This window comes from Citrus sinensis, chromosome 9 (genome assembly GCF_022201045.2).
Source record: "Citrus sinensis cultivar Valencia sweet orange chromosome 9, DVS_A1.0, whole genome shotgun sequence".
Taxonomy (NCBI): Eukaryota; Viridiplantae; Streptophyta; class Magnoliopsida; order Sapindales; family Rutaceae; genus Citrus; species Citrus sinensis.
In genome coordinates, this window is record NC_068564.1 from 1,068,148 (window position 1) to 1,095,134 (window position 26,987).

A 26,987-nucleotide genomic window follows, 5' to 3' on the forward strand; every position below is an offset into this window, starting at 1 on the left:
AAAAGCTCGTGCGACACGCAGAAAAAAAAATCATATCATATCCATTTATAAATTATGAAAGTGACGAAAGACGTCAATATCACATTTTCGGCTTTTCAAAATCATGGGCTCATAAGTCAAGGATGGGCCCCTTATGTCAGCCACTTATTCAAATTTTATTTGTCTGTATTCAATTATTTAACACTGTAATTTGTTCGTATTCAATAACAATCACTCTCATTCACTCAGCTTTGTCTAACTACGCAACTACCGCGAACTACCCTCAACCGTCATCAATGACATTCGCTCTCAACCAATAATGACATGCATAGTGAGACCTACTGACTCTTACATGGACTGTGACTTAGAATATAAGTTAGTAAGAGCCTTATTTATTTTTTAGCTCCCATGATTTGGTTAGATTGGCTAACATCCCTCCCCTTTAATTTTAAGGTAAAAAATTTGAACCTCTTCAATAATTAAGAGAATAATTTGTTATAGCAGGCTTTAATTATATACGTTTAAGTGGAAACTTCATAATGTTGAATTTTAATGGTATATGGTGATTTTTTTTGCTTCTCTTTAATGCATTTCATTGCCTAGGGCCCAATTTCATTTTCGGCGTCTTAAATGCTCTAGTGTAGAAGCTGGAAAGTTTGTAAGGAGTCTTTTAATTATCCAATGAAGAATTGTCAAAGCTGACAATTTTCAAGAGAAAATATAAGATTAATTTATGTCAGAAAATCTCTATGGATTAATAGTTGATAAATTAATATCTTTTTAATTTAAAAAAAATTAAGATAAAAAATTATTTTAAAAAAATAATGATAATGATAAAGGTTTAAAAAATTAATGATAATTTATTTTGGTCAGATTGATAAATTAATATCTTCCATTACATAATAACTTTTTATAGCCAAAACTTGGGTTAGCAAGCTAAATTATTAAGTTTGATAAATTAATAAGATCATACTTTAAAAAAAAATCTTAAAACATGTCATGAATTAATAATTTACTAAAATTAAAAATATAATTGACTATGATATTTTATTAAATAAAATAAGACAATATTATTACTTATTTTTTTCTTAAAATTTAAATCTAAATGAATCTTATATCTAATTTTTTTGAATTGCATAATTTGCTTCTAGAAATTCGGGGCTAAATTATCGAATTGCAACAAAAAATTTAAACTACTTCAAACTTCAAGAAAATCCAGACCAGTTTATATTGTAAATTAAAAAAAAAATGCTGCCTAGATTCCCTTGGGCTAAACTTTACCCCTTAGATTATCTTGTACGTAGTTGGGCAACGGTCGGATTTGACGTTTTAAAATCCAAAGGCCTGAAGGCAGACGCGAGCTAAAATAATTGATGAAGCGGTTATATTAGTCTGGTGAAGGTGGGGCAAGTAAGTAACAGGTTGAAAGTGTCGAAACAAGACACTTTGTTAATGGCTGTAATATTAATAAGCATGGCAGGAGCATCATTTCGGTGTCAAAACAACTTGTTGGTTAGAAGAAGCAAGCAACAACTAGGAATGGCTATTTATTTAACATGAAATTTAAAAAAAAAAAATGCAATACTTGATACTCCATGATCTATAGATTATTCTTGTTTTTGTCACATGGCAAAATTCAGTTGGTTACAGTTCTATTGGTTGAATTAATTTCTTGAAAAAAAAAATGTTTTAATGTTGAAAAAGATACCAGGGACAAAGTGATGGGCCATGCCAGTCAATAATTAGCCGGTTTAGTATATTTCAGCCAACGTGGAATATTTCTCTCAAGACAGTTTACGGTCATGTGAATATGTAAATGCGCACTCGGTAATAGTTTGCATTGGCTATGATATCATACGAAAATCCATTGAACCTAACTCAACGTCAAAGTTACTTCAAGAGTCAAAGGGATGCCTAAGTTTTATCTACCTAACTTAATATTCAATCTCAACTAATATGAGATCATTTTTTCGACAATGCAATATGCTGAAAGCACTCATGAAGACTCTCAATAAAGAAAGGTCGCTAGCTTCATCGATTCTTTTCCACATTCACGATAAAATCTCCATTACAGATTCATTATATATAATACTCATTGCTCCTTTGACTTCAAAATTTTAACCCAAAAAAAAATAATGTAAAGGGAGAGGTTTTTTATTTTTTAACCAAATAATTCGCAAACAATTCTTAAAGCCATGATTTTGAATGTATCCTTAAAGGAACTTGTTTATCGTTCTCTTTTGCCCATCATCTGTGCTTGTGAAATGTTACTATTATTTAATCTATTTTGCAATAAACCCAAACAATTAATCAAATTCTCCTCTCCAGTCTATGGATCAATATTTGCTCTTTATTTATATATATTTTTTGCATATCATAACCTCTCAGTCTCATATTACTGTATATCAAGATTGCCATTTTGTGGAGCGAAGATTGCCTTTTTTTTTTTTTTAAGTTTGTTATATATATATTGTTACTAATATTACATCAGACATTATAATTAATATTTACAATCATATTATATAACTGGGACCTTTGCCATGTATTGACCCACTGAAGTACTTACTTAAATTCTTTAAACTCTCGCTAATATTTGAGTAGTACTTACTCCACTCACATTTCATAAAGAAGAGAATGTATTCACTCAATTTATTGATAATTGAGGGAGTAATTTCATAAAGAAGAGAATGTATTCACTCAATTTACTGATAATTGAGAAAGTAATAAAACTAAAAAGACTTTTTTCATTAGACTAAAAGCCTATTGGTAACTGTCTTTTAAGTTCGAAGAATTTCACATCAATCGGACGCGGGTGATTATAGTATACTTTTGTTTCCTAACAAATTAATTTACACTGTCATTACGTGTTTTAGGGTGGTTTCCGATTTCAAACGCTTGTGAGTGGTGGAGGTGTGAGGCGTGAGGCGTGAACGGTTTGATAAGTGATGCCGTTGTTGTCTGCGCTTTTCGACTTAGGGTTACTGGATTTATTCTTTTTTTTTTCAATTTTAGCTTATATATTTTTCAATACAAATTAGATTAAATTAATATTATAATTAAAATTAATCCAGATCCGGATATCCGATTTTCCGAATCCGTCAATCCAGATCCGCACGGATTATGATTCTTGAACTCCAGATCCGGATTTTTGCGGATCCGGGCCGGACCTGGATGTTTTTACCATCCCTTTGCAGTCCTCATTTTTATTTTTGTTTTTAAATTTAGAGCATCTGTAAAAAAATTTATTAATTTTATTTTTTAAATATTTATTTTCTTATTTATATGGTTAAAAGAAGAGTGAAAAAATATCTTAATTCTCCAAAAAACTCTTTAAATAAAAATAAGTTAATATTATTTTAATTAAATAAATAATTTTTAAAAAAAATAAATAATAATTAAAATATTTCTCTTCAATAAAAAATAATAAAATATAAATTAAAAAATAATTTTATAAAATTAAAGAAAAAAAAATATTTTATATTCAAAATTTTTTAATTAAAATGTCTTTTAAAATTTTAAATACTAAAATAACTCTTTAAATAAATAATAAAATCTTACTTAAGATCCTGCTAACTTACCGTTTATGTAAGTTACATTCATAACAAATTAATACTTGTCTTTATTATAAATTTTTTTTTATTCAAATATCCGTTTATTTCTTCAATCAAGTCCTCGTACCCTTTCAATTTATGATAAGATTATCATATGGGAGCATATATGCATATGTGATAATTACCAACTCTGTAAGTTAGCGGAACCCCCATTTTTTAATTTAAATAGTCAGATCCATGATTACACTTACACACTCTCAGTAAGTATACTGTCAACAACGAGCTCTATATCTCCATGGACACAAATACCCCCAACTAGTGCTTCCTAATTACTTAATTATACACATATAGCTAATAACTTAATCACATGTATAAGAATTTCGGCCCCTCATTGCATCAGCAAATTCTCTATAAATGATATTTGTGCCCAATTACTTCCCCGGCTATGAACCTACACTATAGAAATCGATAGCAACCCAGTGTCATTTCATCCAAGCAACCCAGTGTTATTTTAATATGTCTATATATAAATTTTAGCAAAGTCCGAATTATTTCAATTTTATATTGTTTAATTAATAATGAGTCTTAAAAAATAAATTTTATTTTAATATTATATATTTTATATAAAAGAATTAATTTTTAATATTATATATTTTATTAAAAATAAATATTATTTAATATTATTTATTCTCATTTTATTTAATATTATTTAATTATAGGCTTTTTTATTTAATCTTTAAAAAACTAAAAAAATTTAAATAAAATAAAATAATCAGTAGTAAGCATTAAAAATAAATATAAGAATTTTTTATTTAATATTATTTAGTTATCAACTTATTATTATATTTCGTATTTAAAAATCAATAAAATAAAATAAAATAAAATAATCAGTAGTGAGTATTAAAAAATAAATATCTTTTTTAATTAATATTATTTATTTGATTTTATTTAACATTATATAGTCATAGGCTTATTATTATATTTATTTTTTCAAAATTAAATAATATTAAAAATAGAACAAACAATAGTGAGTCCTAAAAAATAAATATTATTTTTTATATTATTTATTTATTTAAAGAATAAATTTTTAATATTGTTATTTTATTTAAAAAATATTATTTAATATTATCTAATCATATGCTTAGTAGTATACTTATTCTTTTGGAAAGTTCAATAATATTAAATGAAATAAAGTACATTTTAGAAGATCACTGGCCAAGGCACATAAACTTATAAAAAAATATAAATAAAACAAATAAATAATATCCAATAAAATAAAGTTATATTTAAAATTCACCAACTAAAACATATAACGTTATAAATAAACTGTAAATAAAAAAAAGTAAGGGGTTAGACGAAATCTAACATCACAAAAAGCAAAAATTGGTAGTCCTTTAAATTGTTGCAAGTTAGCTGGATCCTATAAATACCCTAACTTAAGGGAACTTACTTTTCTTTCACAGCAAATTCTAAATAATTTGAATCCTTTATATATGTAGAAATATCCGATTGATCGTTCATACAAGAGCCAAACTGTGAAGGATCACTGCACTTTAAGGAAAGAAGTATGTTTTGCGGGTACGGCGTCGTTTTCGGAAGTGGATGAGGAGGAAAAGCCGAGACCTTGCTTGAATCTAGCGGCTCCTCCGCCCTTCCGGGTCAGCTCGTCATAGTACGCTGCCGCCTTTTCTTCCTCCAAAGTTTAAATCTTCACTTGGATTTGTCATTGCTAGCTGATAATGTAAGTTTTTTTTTCCCCCTTTCTTTCAGCACTGTAACACTAGTGCTTACCCTTTTTGTGGAGCTAGTGTTATTTTCTTAATGTTTCTAATTCGCAATGAATGTATTTGGACCAAGCCATGAACTTATCTTTGAAAGAACTGAACTTTTATTAATATTGTTAGTATTCAAAATAAATCAAAAAGAGTAACCAAAGTTCTTATAACTGACGCAAGAATAACAGAAAATGATTTTTCTCCCCCATTTTGTTGATTATCGCTCATTAAATGTAAGTTACCATTTGTTGGTTTGGTATATAAATAATTTTTTTAAAAAAAATCCTTTAGCAAAAACTCAATGTGAGTTATTTTAAAAGCTTAATTTTTGCATAATCTTTCGAAGTTTTTTAAGGGAATAATAAATATTAATAATTACAATCATCTTGTAAAATTAATTTTTTATAAGGAATATAAGTGTTAACATTTTATTTCTTTTCAAGATAGCTTTATGTACATTTTCATATTTATAAAAAATAGTTCTAATAAATTAAGAAAAAAATTTTTTTATTAATTTTTATTTGAATGTAGAAGACATGGGAATGAGTTGGGTCAAATTTTCTGACCCGAGTCATATTTAAAACTGGGGGTAAAAGCTCGTTTCATTCTTATATTTTAAGATTAGTGCCCATTTAGTCCTTATATTTTTAAAAATACCTCAAAACATCCATACCCTTAAATTATTGACATCCCTACTGTTACTTTTTGTTTCTTTTGACTTGTTTTTACAATATTACCCTCTTACAGTAATGTTTCTATTTATAAAATTAATAAAAAGAAAAAAAAATTAAATTATCAATTTAACCATAAAAATAAAAAGAATATATATTAATTTTCGTGAATGTTTACATGTGTCCAAAAAAAATTTATTGTAAAAATAATTAAATTACCTATTTTTTTGGATATTAGTAATAAAAAAAATTAATATATTAATTTCTCAGCAGTGTGTTACAAAAAAGTAACATATATTAATTTTGTTTCTATTTTATTTTTTGAGATTAAATTGATAATTATTTTTTTTACTAATGTCCAAAAAATATTGTAAGAGGGTAATATTGTAAAAATTAAGCCAAAAGCAACAAAAAGTAAAAGGAAATTTGCTAATAATTTAATGCGAAGATGTTTTGAGATATTTTAAAAAATGTAAGGACTAAACAGGTACTAACCTCAAAATATAGGGACTAAACGAGATTTTATCCTTTAAAACTGCAGTAAAATTGTGCAAAAATGATGCGCTATGATATTTTACAAACTATAAGGATGTAATGCGATATTGGACCAGGATGCCAAAAGCATTTATCTGTTGAGGAATTGCAATGTTGTGGCTGCTCATAAAATATATGCAATGTTTAAAAATTTTTAACTACGTATAACATGTCTTGATCAGGTCTCAGGACTCGCAATTAGAGGAAGGCATAGCAGAACAAGTTCCCGGAGAAGTTAGTGAACGTAAACTTTTGACTGTCATGTTGGACTGGTTGCTCAATTTGCTTAGCAAAATTTTATACTGGTTGTTGTTTGCGGTACTGTTCATAATAACTTTAAATTATGAACTGATAGAGCCTTTTATCAAGATAATAAACAGGCATGTCATTAAGACAGTTATAAAGTTGGTAATCAAGAAAAAGATTTTTCTTCTACTGTCTGTGACTGCAATTATATTGGACCCTTTGTTCTTCTACACTCCGGTTATGAATGATGAAAATAAGTGCATTGAAATCGATAAGATTTTGGGAACCACAGCGACTGTTCTTCGTTCGGTCCTCGATTTGTTAAAGATAATTCATTTTATCTTTGACCTGCGTACTAGATCAGCTGATAAAAAAAGGACTCAATATATGCGTATGCGTGTGTGGTTGGTCTTTCTCATTGACATCTTGGCCACTCTTCCCCTCCCTCAGGTATGGAAAATTAAATATCCACAGCTTTCAAATTATTAAGCTAGCATATTTGTCAAACATTACAGCAAATTTACAAAATATCGAGTGCTATATCGATTCTGAAGTCCTTGGGTACTGTTGATTATATACTCATTCACTTTTCACCACGTGTATGAGTATTATAATGTTTGACGGATAGGCCTAACAAGGAGTGAATAAAAAGGTAGCAATATTATTGGAGCACCCAAGACTTTTTTTTTGTTATTCTTAGACATTTTCAAGATTTAATTTCTCCTTTAGTCCTTAAGTTTTAGACTAGTTACCCATGTAGTCGATTTATTTTTTGAGGATTACTAAGTTAGCTATTGTTACTTGCTGTTAGATCTACCTTTAAGGTAATTAAATTAATATTTTATCACATGTTACTTAAAATTTAAACAAATGCGCCATGCAATATGTTAAAAATAAAGAACATAGTAGATTTTAGTGGAAACAAACGTACATAAAGCATGAGTGATGATGCCAGTAAAATACAAAAAAACATATATTTTAATACACTAATTAAAAAAAATTTAATTTATTAAAATTTATATATTTTATATTTTACTAACATACTCACTTTAATATAAGAAAGTGATGATGTCCACACTGAAGGAGAGTGTGTGTTTGCACATATTAAAAAAAAGACTAATTAAGGTAATTAATTAGCTCATACTGTAGAGACTAAAATAGGATTTATCCTATTGTACAAAGAGTTCACAGTTCGGATTAAAAAACTTGCAGTCATCTACACGGGAATTCTCATACTATGCATTGTCCGACGTATTTAATTATTTTCATAAAGTACTTAATAGCACACAAAATTGTGCAGGTGCTAGTGAAATTACAAAAATTGAGAGGCCCGGAATTTATGTACGCAATGAGCTTATCTCTTATACAGTATTTGCTAAGGGTTATTCGAACCTACTACTTGTTTACACAAGCAACAGGGGTTTCAGGGATACTTGCTGAAGCTCCATGGGCTATCGTTGGGTTCAACATTCTTCTTTACATGCAAGGCGGCCATGTAAGTTATTATATCTGGCCATTCACGCAATTTAATTCATAAGATATGAAGTCCAATAAATAAACCTTTATGCCAACCTTTTCTCCCCTTTTCTGTAAGCTTGTATAACTAGCATTCTGGAATCTGGATATACAGTTATTTCTCTGTCATGCACATTTTCCAGGTATTTGGAGCCTTATGGTACTTTTACGCCATAGCAAAAGTGACAGCATGCTGGAAGAAAGCCTGCAAAAATAATACTGGATGCGATCATAGTTCGTTTAATTGTGAAGACAGGAGTACAAGAGACTACACTTTTCTAAATGATTTTTGCAATATAAAATCAGGAAATACATCAAACTACAATTTTGGATTATACAAGGATGCTATTGAGTCTGGTATTGTGGAGGTGACGAATTTTCCAAAGAAATTGTTACATTGTTTGCAATGGGGCCTGCAAAATCTCAGGTTTGAGCAAAATCATACTTTCTTTTTGACGTTATGGTTGAGAAAAGAAAAAAAGAAACAATATTGATGAAGCTGTTTTAATTCTTTTTTTTTTCCTTCTTTTTGAAATCCCCTACAGAATGAGGGAAGAATTACCCTTGTAAGTGTCAATTCATATAAGGAAATGGATGGCGTAAAAGGGTTGTGATCAGTTATCGTAAGTAGGGGATTTGTTCCATATTTGCATTACCCGAATGGCACTTATATTCTATGTCAAAATGACAACGGGTTTTTTACCACATGTATATGCTTCATATGGAGATCCATTTTGGTTCATAATGACCATAATTGAGTAAGAACATAGTGCGATTTTAGTCAATGGTTACTACATGTGGTCTAATTTTTTAGTTGACACAAGCGTACATATGTTTGTCAACTTCATATTCTTATATAATAATTCTCAACGAGTGTACATGTTTTTCAGATCTCAGAATTTTGTGTTAGATATCAAGACCTCAGTAGTGTGATTTTTATCAATGGTTACTATCTATGGGTGATTCTTTGCATAGAAGAATGATTTTATTCTTGGTTTCTATCATTTCAATTGTGGTCCTGTGACATAATAATGCATATTTATTATTGAACCTTTTGCAGTGCTTTTGGTCAGAACCTGAAAACAAGCACCGATATCTGGGAAAACATTTTTGCAATTTGCATGACCAACTTTGGTGTGCTGTTGTTTGTCTTTTTAATTGGGAAGATGCAGGTTCATATACATTTTCTGCTCCTTATATCACAATTAACTCAATTCCAAATGCTATAATTAACATTGAAGTACATATGATATTAATGGATTTAACTGCAGTCGGACACTGCAAGATCACATATGATAAGAAAGAAGTGGAAGGAGATAAAGCAGTGGCCGAACTTCGGAGAAATTTCTTCTGATGTAAGAGAGCAACTGAGGAAATACAAGCAAGAGAAATGGCAAGAAACTAAACGTGTTGATGTTGATAATTTGGTGAATGATCTTCCCCGCGAACTTGGCAACAAAATAAAGCGAAAACTCTGCATTAAACTAATCAAGAATGTGAGTTCCTATTACTTCTTTATCCAATAACAATAATGGAAAATTATGTTTCTTTACATATTAATTCAGCGATTGCTATAAATCCTTTTTCTAAAAAGTTAGGAGTGGGCAGAGTCCAAAAGAGATTTTCTAAAATTACCATTCGGTCAAACTCCTAGGAACAACAATTACTATGAGTTGTCCATTGCCAATTACCACTCCTCGCTTATTACAAGAAAATAAACAATATTTGTTATATTCCATTACCCTTATTAATCGTTTGAATGCATTGATCTAATTCTGTTTTTTTGATGTCCATCCATCTACATATATAGGTTAAAGAGTTCGAAAATTGGAGTGAACATTGGTTGGGGTATCTCTGTGAATTTCTAAAGCCAGTTTTCTTTATTGAGCGTACACGCATTATTCGGGAGGGAGACCCAATTGATGAGATGATATTTGTGCTCAAAGGCAAGCTATGGACTTACACTTCCAGGAATGAAACAACTACCACTAGTAATAGTCGTTGTCGTAGAGAGGATCTTTTGAAACATGGTGACTTTTTCGGAGGAGAACTTATCGCTTGGGCCCGGGATGAACATTCATCCAACATCCCAATCTCAAAAAAAACCATTCAACCACTTACTGACGTTGAAGCCTTTACTGTTATGGCTCAAGACTTGGAACACGTATTAATATTATCATCAGTCGAACGTAGCGACGGGGCTGCTCGTTTGTTACAATCATACTGGCGTTTCAGAAAGTTTTTCCGTGAGATCAGGAAGGCTAGGCAAAAATCACACGTCAGAAAAGCGCTGAATTGGGCTGCAAAAGAACTGCAGTAGAATAACCATCTGAGACTGGCTTAATTGTAATAATTATCTGCATGACTAGTTCATGTTTATGTACAAATTATTATACAAAATGGAGGTAGAGTGTCGATCTCCGAATTTATTATCGGCTACAAGATCAGAAGCATTAATCGTCATGTTCGATTAGGAAATTTTGTACACAGGTATAATCTTTTGTCTGAAAGACTCATTTCACACCTGGTTGCTGAGAGTTCCATTTCTAAAATTAGAAGTTAAGAAAGCATTGCTATCTTAAACAACAATTATATACAATGGCATGGTTTAATAATGCATGCAAAAATAAGCGATAAACTTCTGTTAAGAAAGCTCATCTTGCTTGCTGTACAATAAGCAAAATAGAAGATAAAGCAGAGGATTGCAGCAGCTGCAGCACACGGTTAAAGGTTGATGACTTGGCTGTCCAGGTGGCACCTGGTGGTTATGTAATTACCAGCACACGTGAAGATTCGTTTTGATTAGTTATAGTTAGCAATACATTTGAGCTGTTATCTTCAGCTGTGTATATAAACAACAATGTAATCACATTGTATTCATTCAGAATAAATCAAATGATATTCTAGAATCCTCTGAACTTCAGTTTTATTCCCTCAACTTTCTTTCATTTTCTTGTTAACCAAACAGTCATTAAAATAATTTTAACTTGGTATCAGAGCCAGTATGACTTCAGTACATCTTGCTTCATCTTCTAATACAGTCTATAATGTTGCGATTAATTCAAGCACAATTACCTTTTCATTTAACACTCCTGTCAAGTTGGATCAATCAAATTACTTGATTTGGCGATCCCAAGTTCTTACTTCCATTCATGGAAATAGACTTGAAAAATCCATTGATGATTCAGTAACTCCTCCACCTTCTCACACTGCTCAAAGAATTGGTGATGACCTCAAATCTGTTGAAAATCCAGAGTATGTCACCCGGAGATCACAAGATCAAATGCTTCTTGGATGGCTGCTTTCTTCAATGAGTGAATGCATCATTATTTTGGTCTTCAGTCTAGAAACTTCACTTGAGGTATGGAAAGCTATTGAAGTATTTTGTTGCATTTTAAAAGACCCAATTAGGTGCATGTCACCGCACATCTTATTGGGCGCACTAGGCCAATAACAATGATGCAACACGTGACTTGTCGCGCACAATAACACGCGCAATGTCTCACTTGATTAGTCTGACACACACATAGACATATTGAAGTAAGAGACAAGATAAAAGATAGAAAAACAAACACTCCAATCCACTATATTTTTTCCATAATACACTAAAATTTATGTTTTTGGTCTTTTAGTTTGTTCCTTTTTCTTAATATAGTAAGGGATTCCTTTTTTATAAATTATATGTGCGTAGCTACGTGTCATAGTTCTATAAGCTCGTGCACCACAATTCTTTAATAAAATCTTGACACATGGTACATCACGTGCACAAAGACGCACACCTAATCTGCAGTTTCTGATATTAATGCTGATATGCTAAGCCAGTGCTATACACACAAGAATACTGCATTGTTAAGGAATGTGATTCAATTTGTGAGATGCTCTTCATCACGCAACGTACGCTACTGACCACGACCACAAATGGCAATAGGAATACAAGTGTTTTTAAAAATATCTTAATATTGGTGACTTTTGGGGTGAATCGCTTGCTACTTCAGCTTTAGATCATTTCCCCTCTCAAACATTCTCCTTTTAAATTGTGCTCTCAGCAGCATTACAAAAGTCGAAGCCTTTGTCATAAATGTTGATGACTTAAGGGCTGTTGTTTATCAGTTCTAGCAGTATCGCAATCGCAACATGCAACCTCTAAACATTTTCAGGTTGTACTCGCACGAGTGGAGGACTTTGAAAGCTCGTGTAATACAAGCAATTTGGTGCTGCTATAAGAAAATGAAGCCTGAAAAATCTCTGTACTTAAAGTAGAATCATAGCATTTCTACAAATTAATAATTAGTGATTGCATAGTTGTTTTCAAATGTTATGTATAATAGTTTGTAACATTGAATGGATGATGTTAAATGGCAAGACTTTTTGTTACATGGTCTAACTTAGCATTACCTAAAATGCTATCATTTGCTTTTGGTAGTACTTTTCAGATGTTAAAACACACTCTTTTTGTCTTAATTAGATAAGTATTATATTTAGAGAGAGAGAGAAAGAGAGAGAATTGTTCTCTCTTGCCAACTTTTATAAGGAATAAAATACAAATTTGTTGTTTTAGGTATAAAAGTATTTTGTTACATTTTAAACGACCCAATTAGGTGCACGTCATTGCACATCTTATTGAGCGCACTAGGCCAATAACAATGATGCAACATGTAACTTGTCGCGCACAATAACACGCACAATGTTTCACTTGATTAGTCTGACACACACATACACATATTGAAGTAAGAGACAAGATAAAAAATAGAAAAACAAACACTCCAATCCACTATATTTTTTTCGTAATACACTAAAATTTATAATTTTGATTTTTTAGTTTGTTCCTTTTTCTTAATATAGTAAGGGATTCCTTTTTTATAAATTATATGTGCGTAGCAACGTGTCATAATTCTATAAGCTCGTGCACTATAATTTTTTAATAAAATCTTGACACATGGTACATCACGTGCACAAAGACGCACACCTAATGACAACGACGCACACCTAATCTGCAGTTTCTGATATTAATGCTGATATGCTAAGCCAGTGCTATACACACAAGAATGCTGCATTGTTAAGGAATGTGATTCAATTTATGAGATGTTCTTCATCACACAAGGCACGCTACTAATCACGACCACAAATGGCAATAGGAATACAAGTGTTTTGAAAAATATCTTAATATTGGTGAATTTTGGGGTGAATCACTTGCTACTTCAGCTTTAGATCTTATCCCCTCTTAAACATTCCTCTTTTAAATTGTGCTCTTAGCAGCGTTACAAATGTCGAAGCCTTTGCTATAAGTGTTGATGACTTGAGGGTTGCTGTTTATCAGTTCTGGCAGCATCACAATGCAACCTCTAAACATTTTCAGGTTGTACTCGCACGAGTGTAGGACTTTGAAAGCACGTGTAATACAAGCAGCTTGGTGCTGCTATAAGAAAATGAAGCTTGAAAAATCTCTGTACGCAAAGTAGAATAATAGCATTTCTACAAAGTAATAATTAGTGATTGCATAGTTGTTTTCAAATGTTATGTATAATAGTTTGTAACATTAAATGAATGTTGTTAAATGGCAAGACTTTTTGTTACATAGTCTAACTTGGCATTACCTAAAATGCTATCATTTTCTTTTGGTAGTACTTTTCAGATGTTAAAACACATTTTTTTTGTCGTGATTAGATAAGTAGTATACATATAGAGAAAGAGCGAAAGAGAGAATTGTTCTCCCTTGTGAACTTTTATAAGGAATAAAATACAAATTTTGTGTTTTAGGTACAAAAGTATTTTGTTGCATTTTAAAACACTAAATTCGCACAAAATTTAGTGTAAACATCCACGAGAGAAAATTTATATATATATATATATATATATATAGAGAGAGAGAGAGAGAGAGAGAGAGAGAGAGAGAGAGACCCAATTAGGTGCACGTGATCGCACATCTTATTGGGCACACTAGGCCACGTGTCACTAACAATAAGGCAACACGTGGCCTGTCGTGCAAAATAACACGCGTAATGTCCACTTGATCAGTCTGACAGACACATACACATATTAAAGTAAGAGGCAAGATAAAAGATAGAAAAACAAACACTCCAATCCATCGTATTTTTTCTTACAATATTAAAATTTGTGTTTTTGGTCTTTTAGTTTCTTCCTTTTCTTAATATAGTAAGGGATTCCTTTATTATAAAATTATATGTGTGCAACTACATGTCATAATTTTATAAGCTAGTGCACCACAATTCTCTAATAAAATCTTGACACATAGTACATCACGTGCACAAAGACGCACACTTGATCACAACGACGCACACCTAATCTGCAATTTCTGATATTAATGCTGATATGTTATGTCAGTGTTATACACACAAGAATGCAACATTATTAAGGAAGGTGATTCGATTTGTGAGATGTACTTCATCACACAAGGCACGCTACTGACCACGACCACAAAGCTTGTGTAATACAAACAACTTGGTGCCGCTATAAGAAAATGAAACTTGAAAAATCTCTATACGTAAAGTAGAATATTTTGCAAGATCAAGAGGCCGAGACTGGTAGAAAATCATCCAAATTTCGTGCTGCCATTTATGCTACGTGAATTTTTACTTATATGCGTCGATCTGTACGGCGTAGTGGTGATCTTCCAGGAGGACGTGTCAATGTCCCACTTGTTGCTTCAGAAATTGCCAGATCTTGAGAGTAAATACTTGTATACTAGATTGTTAGTAGGAATTGCAAGGTTTGGTGAAAATAGAAAACGACAATTTCAATTGTAGATTAGCATGACTAATGCACCAAAACCCAAATCCAAAGCAACTATGAGAGTCTAGAATACATCAACCTTTGCATTTTAATTTATTTTAACCCACCAGTTCCTCAAATTTAAGAAACACAGCCTTGACTTCAGAAAACATATGTGTTTGTCACGTCTGTTGAACATTAACTCTAGCCACTGGGAAAAGAATGTTTAGTTTTTTATTGTTCATCTACAATATCATTTATTTGTTTAGGAAGGTCTTACGTTAACAGTGTGGCTAAAATTCTTTTAGTTAAGCTTGGTGTCGTAGTTAAAATATTGTTCGGTTGTTTAAAAGCTCTATTTCTTGATAGATCAAGCTCTATAAATATTCTTAGAAGATTCTCATACAAGTTTTTAGAGACAGCTCGTAGACGCCACAAACTACCGCCATTCATATTTCTCGAAGTTTGTTGTTCATTTAAGTGTGGTTGGTTCATGCTTTCCTCATGTATGGGTCCTTTGTCTAGCAATTGCTTCAATATTATTTGTCAACAAATTTTCATCAATTTGTTTTTGCACTTAAATGAAAGGAGCAGCAGTATCAGTTCTCTTTGAAACTGTGATGTATGAAGGTTGATATCTCAAGTTCTATTAACGTTGTGTGCTTATGTTAAAATATACAAACTTACAAAATCAAACTAATGCATGCAAATTAATTAAGAAATTTTTTCCTATGACAAAACCTCGCATATGAACCACATGAATCGACTTGTATATATCTACTGACACTTTTGCTAGGTGTATTAATTGGTTTTTACCAATGACCTTGGATCATATAAACCCAATATATTGTCCTTCTCTTTGACAACCCAAACATGCACATATCATTCGAAGCTAGTTAATTGAATAAATAAATACGTCTAGTAACCTCAGCTTGTCTAGGTTAGACTAACGTTGCGTTTAATTACCGAATTAAAGAATCGAAAGCCGGATTCGAAATCATTGACGGCGTTTACTTTGTAAAATAGCATCGAAAATCGGAATCAGAATCGTGGAGCCCACCACAATTTGAGAATGAGGAATGGAAGACTCATTCTCTAGGAGGGCTTAGGAATGAGTCTCCCATTATAAGGATTCACCATTTTGCCCTTATTTATAATTAATTAATATATTAAAAACAATAATGATTAATAATTATAGTTTTTGAATAAATAATCACAATAATTAAATATGATGATGATGATGATGATGATGATTATTATTATTATTATTATTATTATTAATTAATATATTACTATAATAATTATTTATATTAATTAATTTATTAATATATTATTAACAATAGTTATTAATAATTATAATATTTGAATAAATAATCAAAATAATTAATATATTATTATTACTATCAATTAATATAATATTATAACAATTATTTTTTTAGTAGATTTTGGGTTAAAGGATAAATGGGTAAAATCACACCAACAACAATGAATTTGTTTTAGGGGGTTTGGAGTACCTCACTAGATCTTAGTGTATAGGCTAGTTAGAGCATATAAAGAAGCTAAAGAAGAGGAGGATTGAGATGACAGAAACAAGGGGTCTGGATTAATGTTAGAAATCTTGAAGGAACATCCCTAGATTTGCAAAATAAGGAAATAAGGTTAGAGGTGGAGCAGGTGATGGTCAACAACCACCTTCTGATGTTCAAGTCATCTACTTGAACTTTTTGGGAGATGAGAGCTTGCAAGCCCTCTAAAAAATTGGTGGCCGGAGGTTGGAAAAGACATCAACCCCTTGGTTTTATGTGTGTTTGTGACAAGATTAAGACTCCGTTTAGTACAGCTTATTAAATAGAGCTTATAACAGTAGAGCTTATAGTAGTAGAGCTTATACCAATAGAGCTTTTGGACAAAAAGTCATTGGGTGTTTAGTTGTCAATAAAAAAAGTACTTTTGAACCATTAAAATGTGTAATATTTTTTATATTATATATTTTTAGAAAAGCTCTATAGCCTCTACTCCTAAAAGCTCAAATTTTGGGCTTTTACTAGTAGAGGTAAATTAGCTTATTTAAGTTAAAAAAACTCTATTAAAAAAATAACCAAACACTATAAAAAATTTTAAAAAGTGCTTATACGATTAAATAAGCACTTATGGCTCTTAAATAAGCCATACCAAACAGACATTAAGAGTGTGTGAGTGTAGGAGCTTATGACAAAGATAGAACATTTTTTGGCCTTTATATAGTACAGCTTGAGTACCTTGCCACGGGGCATATTTTTAGTGGAGATTTTATTGTCCTCTCTAAAATTATCACGTCTCTTTACCATTTTGACAGTTTTTGAGCTATTGGGAACACATTGGAGGGCAAGGAGGCGGTTTTTGGATGGGTACTGTCGTTTAGCACACGTGGTGTACGTTGTAGGTGGTCCAAGATTCTTTTTTGCGGAGGCTATCTGTATAGTGACAGTTGTGGTAGCTAAGGAACACTATTCTTTGTGGGCTGCTTAGGATTTTTGCGGATTTTACAACCGACAATCTCTCTTTTTTCTAACAGAATATATTTGATTTGATTTCATCAAATCAAATATTCCTTTTGGGTGATTGAAACAGCACGTGTAGTGGCCATTTTTTGGATATTTTCTTTGATTCCTTAATTCTGCTATAGCATACCCCTAAGTTCATCTGAAGAGCGCTCCTAGTGTAAGTTGGATACCCTACGAGGTTAATTCCTAGCCATTAAAGTCTCTTTATTAACTCATAGGACTTTATTTTAATTCCTTTATTTATTCCCCAATTAATTATTAATATAATTATTATAATTAATTCATATATTATTAATAACTAATTAATATAATTATTACTATTAATTAATATATTATTAACAATAACTATTAATTATTATAATTTTTGAATTAATATATTATTATTATTAAATTAATTAATATAATATTATAATAATTATTAATATAATTATTATAATTAATCCATATATTATTATTAAATAACTAATACAATTATTACTATTAATTAATATATAATTAACAATAATTATTAATAATTATAATTTTTGAATAAATAATCATAATAATTAATATATTATTATTAATCAACTAATTAATATACTATGATAATAATTATTAATATAATCATTATAATTTATTTACTTATTATTATTATTATAATTAATCATTTTATAATTATAATTATAATAATAATAATAATAATAATAATAGTTATTATTATAATAATAATAGTTATTATTATAATAATAATAGTTATTATTATAATTAACTAAGTGCATTTTAGTAACTTGAAGCAATGCAACTTGTTTCGATTCCAATTACAAAATAAAATAAACACATCAATAGGATTCTAATCCATTTTCATTCCAATTCTTATAATTTAAGTACACAATTTATTCTAATTCTAATTTTTTATTTATATTCTAATTCATTCTTATTGTAGTCTCTTTTAATTGTGCGCCTCAGACAATAGCTTAATGGTTTAGAGAACATAGTTTTATTTTTCAGTTTCTGGCCCTCCAGCGAGCTCATATGCAAAATAGTAAAAAGGAGCGTGGGTGCCCAAAACTTGTTATTTGGAGCCCGGCCCAAATTGATTGTAATTGGATCATTTAAAGCTCAACCCAAAAATTCTCATATAAAATACTTTAACTTGTAATATATTAAAATTTATAATTTTTTTTTCTTTTAATTTATATCTTATTTTATAAAATAATATATTTTTTATTGAATGGGAATTCCAAGTATCATACAACGTTTACGCCTCTGTTAAGGTTTATTAACCAATAACCATCTAAAAGAGATATAATGTTAAGCATTATTTCTTTAACTCAATTTTCCAAAATGAAGAACGCACAGTAATTAATCATATCATCCAACCCACATAAGGAAGGTGCATAGTTGTATGAGCAAACTTATATAGAAATTAAGATTTGTTGTATTTATGCCGCACAAGCCATTTAGAAATTTTCTGTCGTCTTCTAAACTTGTGTCTTCACAGTGAAATAAACTGTATTTCACATCCACCACAATTAGCTTGTTCTGTTTTTTCCCCGCATCGACTCACTTTTGTGCTAAGGCAAAATAGCGCCATAAGCCCATAAGTCTCCAAATACCTAATGGACCGACAAAGCCAATTGATTATCACAAAAATTAATTGTAATATTTGAAAGGGATGGAAGCCGTAAAAATAGAGCTTTGATATTTGGACAAAAAAAAAACTAAAAAAATGCTGACAAACAAAATAATCACTCAATACTAGAACACCATAAGGCTTTATAGCATTCAAAAATGATGAAACTATTGTTAATTATACATCCACAGTTCTAATTATAAAAAGATATACAAGGAAAAAAATTAAATTAAAGGTTCGATATTAAGGAAATAATCTCATAGCGACTCAAAATAATTAGAGCAACCCTCAAATATTGAACTATCTTTTAAACAAATAAGACTGGTGTTTTTTATTAACTTACATGACCTCATTCCATGTACAGAAGAATATTGAAGCCAATAGTGGCCCGTGTAGCTTCAGCAATAATTCCTGAAACCCCTGTTTCTTCCGAAAAACATGCAGTACTCTCGAATAACCCTTAGCAAATATTGAAGAAGGGAGAAGTTCATTGCATACAAAAACTCCGTGCCTCCCATTCTTTGAGAGATCACCAGCACCTGGAAATTAAAATCAAATGTAATTAAAATTATCAAATTCAGGTCTATATAGGTTAATTAATTAAGATAATAACATGAGTGTGACTTAATTACCTGAGGTACGGGAAGAGTGGCCAAATTGTCAATGTAGAAGAAGAGCCAGCGCCACAAACTTTTCCTTATTTTAAACGAAGTTTTATTATTACAGTTTACAAAACTCAAAGGCAAAATCAAATTGTAATATATATATATATATATATATATATATATATATATATATATTTCTGATGCACTGGTTAGTTACATCATTCACTTTAATTTCTCATTTTTTTTCCCTACATGAGCTTCTGATCCTTTAATCATAATGATGATTTTTTTCTTCCACAGAACGAAAAGAAAAAGTCTTCTAAGTATAATCTTGAAATCCCATGTTCTTAAAACCAAAAAAAAAAAAAATGGTGCAGAATCTCTAATCAGTTCTTTAATGCTTCCATTTGATGCTTGTTAGGTCACTTTAGGAGTTAACTTGGGTGTTCTTATTAATGGTGATGTATGATGGTTATGTATTGCGAGTGTGGTATCTTCAGGAGAATATAACTTTAGTTATAATTGTATGTTTTTGGCGTATAAATATTTCGAACCTTGCGATGAGACGAACCAAATTTAGAAGGATTTATGCCGTTCTATATAAAATGCCAGATGCTCCGTGAAAGTGCCAATGGCGGTTGATACAGCCAATGGTTGTGGCATCTCCAAAACTTCTTCCCTGTGAGGATTGCATATGAAGAATTCCCCTAGATTCCATTTGTTTCAAAAGAACAATAAACCATTAGCAATGTTCTCAACAGCGTTACATTCCTCTGAGAATTCTAAGATTGACACTTCCTTGATGATATTACCATCACAACTTATAAACGAAGGCACCGTGTCCTCATGATCAACAAGTAGGATATGAGGTTCTTCATCAGCAGCGGCAGCTGGTGTAGTTTTCAGAAACAGATCTCAAACGCCCAAGTAATTCCGCGGGCAATTCCAGAAAAATGTCATAGAAGATTTAATCAGAAACTTGTTCCTTCGTCGGTTTGATGCAATTTTTAACATCCATTTGGTTCTCTTCAATCGAAAACTATCACTTCTGCATGTAAAGCTACTTGAGTTCCCTACAGCCTGTAGTGAATCTACACTTTGAGGGGATAATTAAATAGAATAATTAACTTGAAGCTAATAGCCTATGAATAGCTCAGTTAAAATAACATGAATTAAGAAAGAGAGCAAAACAGAGGAGTAGCTACTTGATGATGCGGAAACGTTAAAGGTTGAAAGATAGACGAAACTAAAATTTATAAATGATAATTTTTTATTGAATAAGTCTGAATTAACAAAATTAGGGTTTTGTTGAAGTGGAATTTCTAGAACCAATTCTTACTGGATTTATCGGGTATGTGAACTGCCAAGGTTTGGTTTATCGCGTCGCTTACCAATGGTCAATTGCTTCGCAATGTTCACACTTTGGGTACAGCTTCATGGCGAGTAATCTCTTCATCGGTTTGCTTTGCACCACATGGTCTACAGAATGTATCTGCACGTCGAGACATGTACTAGTTGATTTGGGATCGTAGAACTGATGGAGCACCCCTAGTATCTTTTGACTTCAAGATTGAGGAATTTATAGAGACTCCTCTTCCAGATTTTGGGTGCCTACGTGCACATTATACGAAATTTATGTTGATTGATCTGAAGGGATTCTTGGCTATTGTTAGTTTTTCATCTGCCACGCACATCGAGACATGGGTTCTGAGAGATTATGAGAACACAGAGTGGGTTAAAGAATATAGATCTAATACTCAAATTTGGGCAAGATAAAAGATTTCTGTTGGGTTTTTCAATCGCTGGCTTTCGTGTGAAGCTTATTGACACGGGATAAGTGTTTTGCGTAGTAAATCCGTGCAGCACTTAGACGACTTCTTAACACACAAGTCGCTAAATAAGTATAGAACACTTCTCAACCTAGTTAAGCAAGAATGCTTTGCGGAAAATGCTAGATAGAAGTAGAGCAATGTGGCTAAAAATAGATTTTATAATACACAATGAATAAATTACAAGAGAGTTAGAGAGCTTTTTGTGTGTGCTTGAGTGTTTGTGTGTGTGGTGTGGTTGGTGGGCAAATGAGAGGGCTCACCCCTATTTATAGACTTGGGTGCAAGGTTCTTGAAGTTTCCATGCAACTTGCACAAATATCTCCTGAGAGGCTAAGTGAAAAGTCCTAAAAAGTTCTAACTATCTACAATATTGTAGAGAAGTCTAGATCTTGGGCCTAGGGTGATTTGCTAACCGCACCACGGATGGCTTTATATGTTGGTGGCCCACTTCTAAGCGCAACCCGCTTCTAAGTACATCCTGCCTTTCGTGCTAAGTACATCCCACTTCTAAGCGCACTCCACATCGAGGAGGATTTTTTCTAAGCGGACCCGTGTGCGCGGAATTAACCTCCAATTGCAGGAAATTTGAGCGGCCCGTGACATTATGCTCATAAGCAGCTATTTTTTCTTGATATTGAAACAAACCGCCTCTGGTACATGCAATGTCCAATTGCAGAGCCTATTTGGTTGTACAGGCAACATTCTTTCTCTCAGATACTTTGGCTATCCAATTGCAGAGGTTTCAGATTACGTATTACTTTTTGAAGATGGCTCCTAGGATCTATGTTACGCCACATAATACTACTAATTGTAATTTATCTCACTGTGCTTAGTACTTTGTGTGTGATTCCTTTGTCTGGCAATTGCTTCAATATTATGAAGCAGTCTTTTGACAGATGCCAAGTTTTCGTCAACTAGAGAATGAGGAAGAAGGACGAGAAGCATGTTGTCCTAATTGATACTTTTGAAATAGTCATTACGTGTAAAGAAACGTAAATAAAACACCTAAAGCCTTCGTCAATATTCAGGCTCTCTTTTTTTTTTTCCCCTTCTTCCTTTCTCTCTCTGTAGACCATTCAAAAAACTTGGTCCCCAAATATAAGCTAGTGGCTTATTCGAAGAAGAGGATTTTCTCCATCACAAGCCTTCACTGATGAATTGCGGTCGAAAATTTCTTAGCTGATTAGAACAAAACTTTAGTTTCCCTATAGATTAACCATGCAAAATTGCAAATTTTACACCTCTTGGGCTATATGAGTAGTAAATTTCGCAGTCCAGCGGCAAGAAGAAGAAGAAATTTGTAGAGCAAGAAGCTGACCTTTTTACCATATGGCCTACGGGTTAAAACCTTCTATCACAAGCCTTTACTTGCCATGCTTGTGCCATCCACTCCGGGGATCCCAGCATAATATACTGTAATTTAGAAACGGTGAAGGCTCTCGATTAGCTCAAAGGTTTGGGGTTTGGAGTCTGGAGTTTCCTTTAAATGAGCCCATTGGACTGAGTGGAGCAGACTTAGCTTTGGGCTTTTCAGATCATCTATCGCGAGTGGTGCAATAAGAACCCCTCTGAAATCCTCAAAAGGAAACCCCTTTAAGGGTATCTTCCAAAATACGCATTAATTTCTAACCAAAATAATTTGTTTCTTCAACTTTCTCAGTTCTTACTTTTATCTCTTTTTCTTTCTCTGTCTCTAAAATCTCAAATTCTATTAACAAATTCCCATCTCTTAGTGCATTTGATTTTATTTTCCATCATCTTGTTATTGCTTATTGTCTTTAAAAACAAAACTCAATATGGTTTTTTTAAATGAGAATTTTGAAAATAAAAATGACTATAAGAAGTGTTTGCAGAATTAAAGGTTAGCCAGCTTTTTGTTAATTTTTTTCAGATGCAAGTTTCATGAATCACGATTACATTTAAAATAGGGTGCGAACAGATTTTAAGTGAGAGAGAGAGATTATGCCTTAATTAAGGGTAAGAACATGAAAAATAAAATAAAATAAAATAAAATAAAAATAAAAATAAAACAGCAGAATTTCAGTGGTTGCCTGTAGCGCCACTCATCTATCAAATATACCCCTTTGTAGTTTTGAAATATTTCAAATTTCCCCTTGCAAATTTAAAGATTTGCTGAAGCAACTAAAGATTGTATTATAATTTTGAAAGTTACTAACATATAAAATAGTGCAATCTAAAGATTCTGGTTTCACCACGGGGCACAACAATCCGCATGTCTTAACGCTCATTAGGTCCCTTGACGACGCAATAATTACATCAATCTAATTGTAATAGATGATAGAATTACGAAAACAGCTTCACATCCTCAAGATTTTTTGATTCTTCGAAGAGAAAAAGGCCGTGCTTTCACTTTTCATTGTTAAGGGAAGTGATTATGTTACCCTTGCACAGTTTTTTTGTGCATAGAAGCCCATATCTTTATGTTACGAGACGAATTACATAATAGGCAATAAAAACTAAGCCCCAGTTGTTGCTGAAACTGTATTGGTGGCGTTTATTCCTCCGAGATATATTTGTGCATTCCTTTTGGAACGCCAAATCCTTCTGAAACGCCAGTATGATTGTAAGAAATGAACTGAGTGCTGTTTAATAAACAGATTTTGCAAGTCATCGGCCATGAGAACAAAAGCTTCAACATCAGTAAGCGCTTGAATTGTTCTGGTTGATACAGGAAAGTTAGAAGAGTACGGGTCAGCCTGAAACCAAGCAACAAGTTCTTCTCCACAGAAGTCCCCGCCTTTCAGATGATGATTTTTGTGATCGCGGTGACCAGTCCTCTGAGATCCAGTTCTTACAGTACTGACAGAAGTGTAGACCCTCAGCTTGCCCTGCACCACGAAGAGCATCTCATCAACTGGATTACCCTCCCGGCCAATGTAAGAGCGCTCATTGTAGTAAGCCAGCTTCAAACATTCACAGAGGGAATCCAGTGTTGCTTCATTGAACTTCTTCAGCTCTTGCACCTTGATGTATAAACATTCAAGAATAAGCATACGAGTAGAATGCTGACACGAGGCCAAGAGCAATCAGTATATTAATTAATAGCTACTAGGAAAAGGAACTCACTTGTTTTATCTGTTCTAAACAGAGTTCACGTTTTATGTTCCTTTTAAGGTCCTTGGGAAGATTGAGCAAATTACTTGCTACATCAATGCGTGGGATTTCTTGCCATTTATATGGCTGGTATTTCTTGAATTCCATTTGGAATTTCTCAGATAGCTGCCGCGAGGACATCCACTGCTCTATCTCTCGTTCCTTCAGTCTCACATTCTCCGACTTTATAGTTACAGACTGTAGATACATCTGTTTTACAGAACCATAGTTCAAAGCAAATAAAATTTACCATGCTACATCTTAAGCAATAGAGAAAAAAATACATAGATAAGAATTTTAATTAACCTCCATATTTCCTATAAAAAGGACAAAGAGCACCATGGAGTAGGTGATTATGGAAATTACGAAGATATTTTCCCCTGGAGAGGCACTTGGTTGCAGGCTTTGACCAAAACTACTGCAAAAGTGATAGGCAATGCACATGTTAAGTTTTCACTTCAATTAAAATCTTAGGCCAATACACAGGCACAAGGGCTAAATTCCTGAGGGGGGGAAACAAAAAAATACTGCAAGAGGTTCAGATATGACGAAAAAGAGAACCTAATCACATTGTAACATCATCAAACCTTAACCCCAGCACCCAAAGATAAGCAGTATCTTTAATTTAAACCACAAACCTGAGACTTTGCAGGCCCCATCGTAAGCAATATGGGAACTTCCCTACGAAACTGGTGACATCCACAATCTGATGCTGAATTGCTTCTTTAAATATTCCAAAATCGAAGGCCAGATCATCTCGACAAAGATCATTTACAGAAAAGAACCATTGGTTGTCTATTGAATTCTCATGGCTACAATAAAAAGACCTACGACTGCATCCAGTGGTAGAAACAGAGCAGGCATGCTCCCAACATATCATCTCTCTTGCTACAGCAGAAAAGTACCATAGAGCTCCGAATACCTAAATTAAGGACCAGGACTTCACTTGTTGATAAAGAAAATATGTGCACAATTGAGACATAATGATATATCTTTGCTGAATAGTAATAAAAATTACATTATAATGTATCAGAATCATGCATATTTTTAATGATATGGTTTAACTTACATGACCACCATTCAGGTAAAGAAGAAAATTGAAAGCAGCTTTGGCCCATTTAGCTTCTGCAAGTATGCCTGATACCCTTGTGGCTTTTGTAAATAATGTGTAGCATCGAGTAACTCTTAACAAATATTGAAGAAGAAAGAAGTTCATTGGAAACATAAAGTTCTGGACTCCGAGTTCTGGTATGTCAATAATTAAAATCAGCAGCACCTGGACAAATTAGTTAGTACAGCAAGTTTAGTCTTCAGAGTCCGCAACTAATGCTAATAATTACAGGGGACTATAAATTATGACTGCGGACACGAAGCACATTCACAATCAACTGCGCTGCGCCCAAGGGGCTTACTAGTACCATATCCAAAGACCAAATACATGTAGCTTAATTACCAGAGGAAGGGGAAGAACGACAAGAAGATCAATCAGAGAGAAGTGCCAGAAATGTTTCACTTCGATTTTAGGTGAAGCGGTAGGCAGAAGGTAGTTAACATATGTCAAATAAACGATAGCGGATATTGAATGGAGAGCAATAGCCGTGATACGCAACTCTCCGTCGAAACCAAGGCACTTTCGCTCAGCAGCGATTGTCGGAACATAAAAGAACACTGGATCCACCGAAATAATCATCACACATGATATTAGAAAAACCCAGTACCCGTAAGGCCTCTGCGGGTCATGTATTTTCTTCAGAAGAAGAAAGCATTTTGCCAAAAAATGGTTACAAGATTGGGCTAGTTTTTTAATTTCAACTCCAGACTGTAAGCCTCCTTGAAAATGTCCGGAAACCGGATTTGCACCTTCCTCCAACCTTAAGTCTTGAGACCTGACGGAAACATGCATTAGTTAGAAATCAGTTCATAGAAAAGCCGTTCTAGGATTAATTATAAATTAAATTTATAGCGAAAGTGACATATATAGTAAAACCCACTTACATGATCAAAATAATCGAAGAAGCGAACTTCGTGTGGCTGCAAATCTGATTGGGCACTTTTCCATCAAAGTGTCAATTTATGCAGGTTGGACAGCTGAGGCTTGGAGTGGAATGGTAAGGTTAAAAAAAATAAGTAAATAAATAAATGTGGGTTGACTCAGTCAATTAGTCGTGAATTAGCCAAAGACTTTGAATTCTTTAGTCAATATTGGTCAGCTTGAGCACAAGTACAATAAAAAATTGAAAAAAAAAATGTAAATCTTTTTGTTCTTTCAAACTTTTCAGCT

General features: G+C 32.3%; 2 protein-coding genes across 3 annotated transcripts; one reads left to right on the top strand and one right to left on the bottom strand.

The window, feature by feature from the left end:
* The first annotated feature begins 4,950 nt into the window (after positions 1 to 4,950).
* On the top strand, positions 4,951 to 10,698 carry LOC102626748 (cyclic nucleotide-gated ion channel 1-like). Its single transcript, XM_006490471.3, has 7 exons — positions 4,951 to 5,271; positions 6,693 to 7,206; positions 8,057 to 8,251; positions 8,415 to 8,698; positions 9,332 to 9,443; positions 9,543 to 9,767; positions 10,082 to 10,698. Coding segments are annotated over exons 1-7 (1,842 nt in total). The 5' UTR covers positions 4,951 to 5,269; the 3' UTR covers positions 10,592 to 10,698.
* Positions 10,699 to 23,830: 13,132 nt separating this feature from the next.
* Positions 23,831 to 26,801, bottom strand: LOC102627031 (cyclic nucleotide-gated ion channel 1-like). 2 transcript variants are annotated; one of them, XM_006490474.4, is made up of 7 exons: positions 26,702 to 26,801; positions 26,160 to 26,592; positions 25,776 to 25,982; positions 25,345 to 25,628; positions 25,073 to 25,124; positions 24,680 to 24,916; positions 23,831 to 24,576 (listed from the first exon to the last, which is right to left on the bottom strand). In XM_006490474.4, coding segments are annotated over exons 1-7 (1,722 nt in total). In that variant the 5' UTR covers positions 26,704 to 26,801; the 3' UTR covers positions 23,831 to 24,069. The 2 variants fall into 2 exon arrangements, with proteins under 2 accessions (XP_006490537.2, XP_006490536.1); XM_006490473.4 differs by having other exon boundaries at positions 25,013 to 25,124.
* Positions 26,802 to 26,987: the final 186 nt, after the last annotated feature.

Coding starts and splice junctions, on each gene's coding strand:
- LOC102626748 (XM_006490471.3), top strand. Junction 7,207..8,056: donor CCACTCTTCCCCTCCCTCAG/GTATGGAAAATT, acceptor AAAATTGTGCAG/GTGCTAGTGAAATTACAAAA. Junction 8,699..9,331: donor TGGGGCCTGCAAAATCTCAG/GTTTGAGCAAAA, acceptor AACCTTTTGCAG/TGCTTTTGGTCAGAACCTGA.
- LOC102627031 (XM_006490473.4), bottom strand. Junction 25,983..26,159: donor TCGTTCTTCCCCTTCCTCTG/GTAATTAAGCTA, acceptor TAATTTGTCCAG/GTGCTGCTGATTTTAATTAT. Junction 24,577..24,679: donor GTTTAGAACAGATAAAACAA/GTGAGTTCCTTT, acceptor TTATACATCAAG/GTGCAAGAGCTGAAGAAGTT.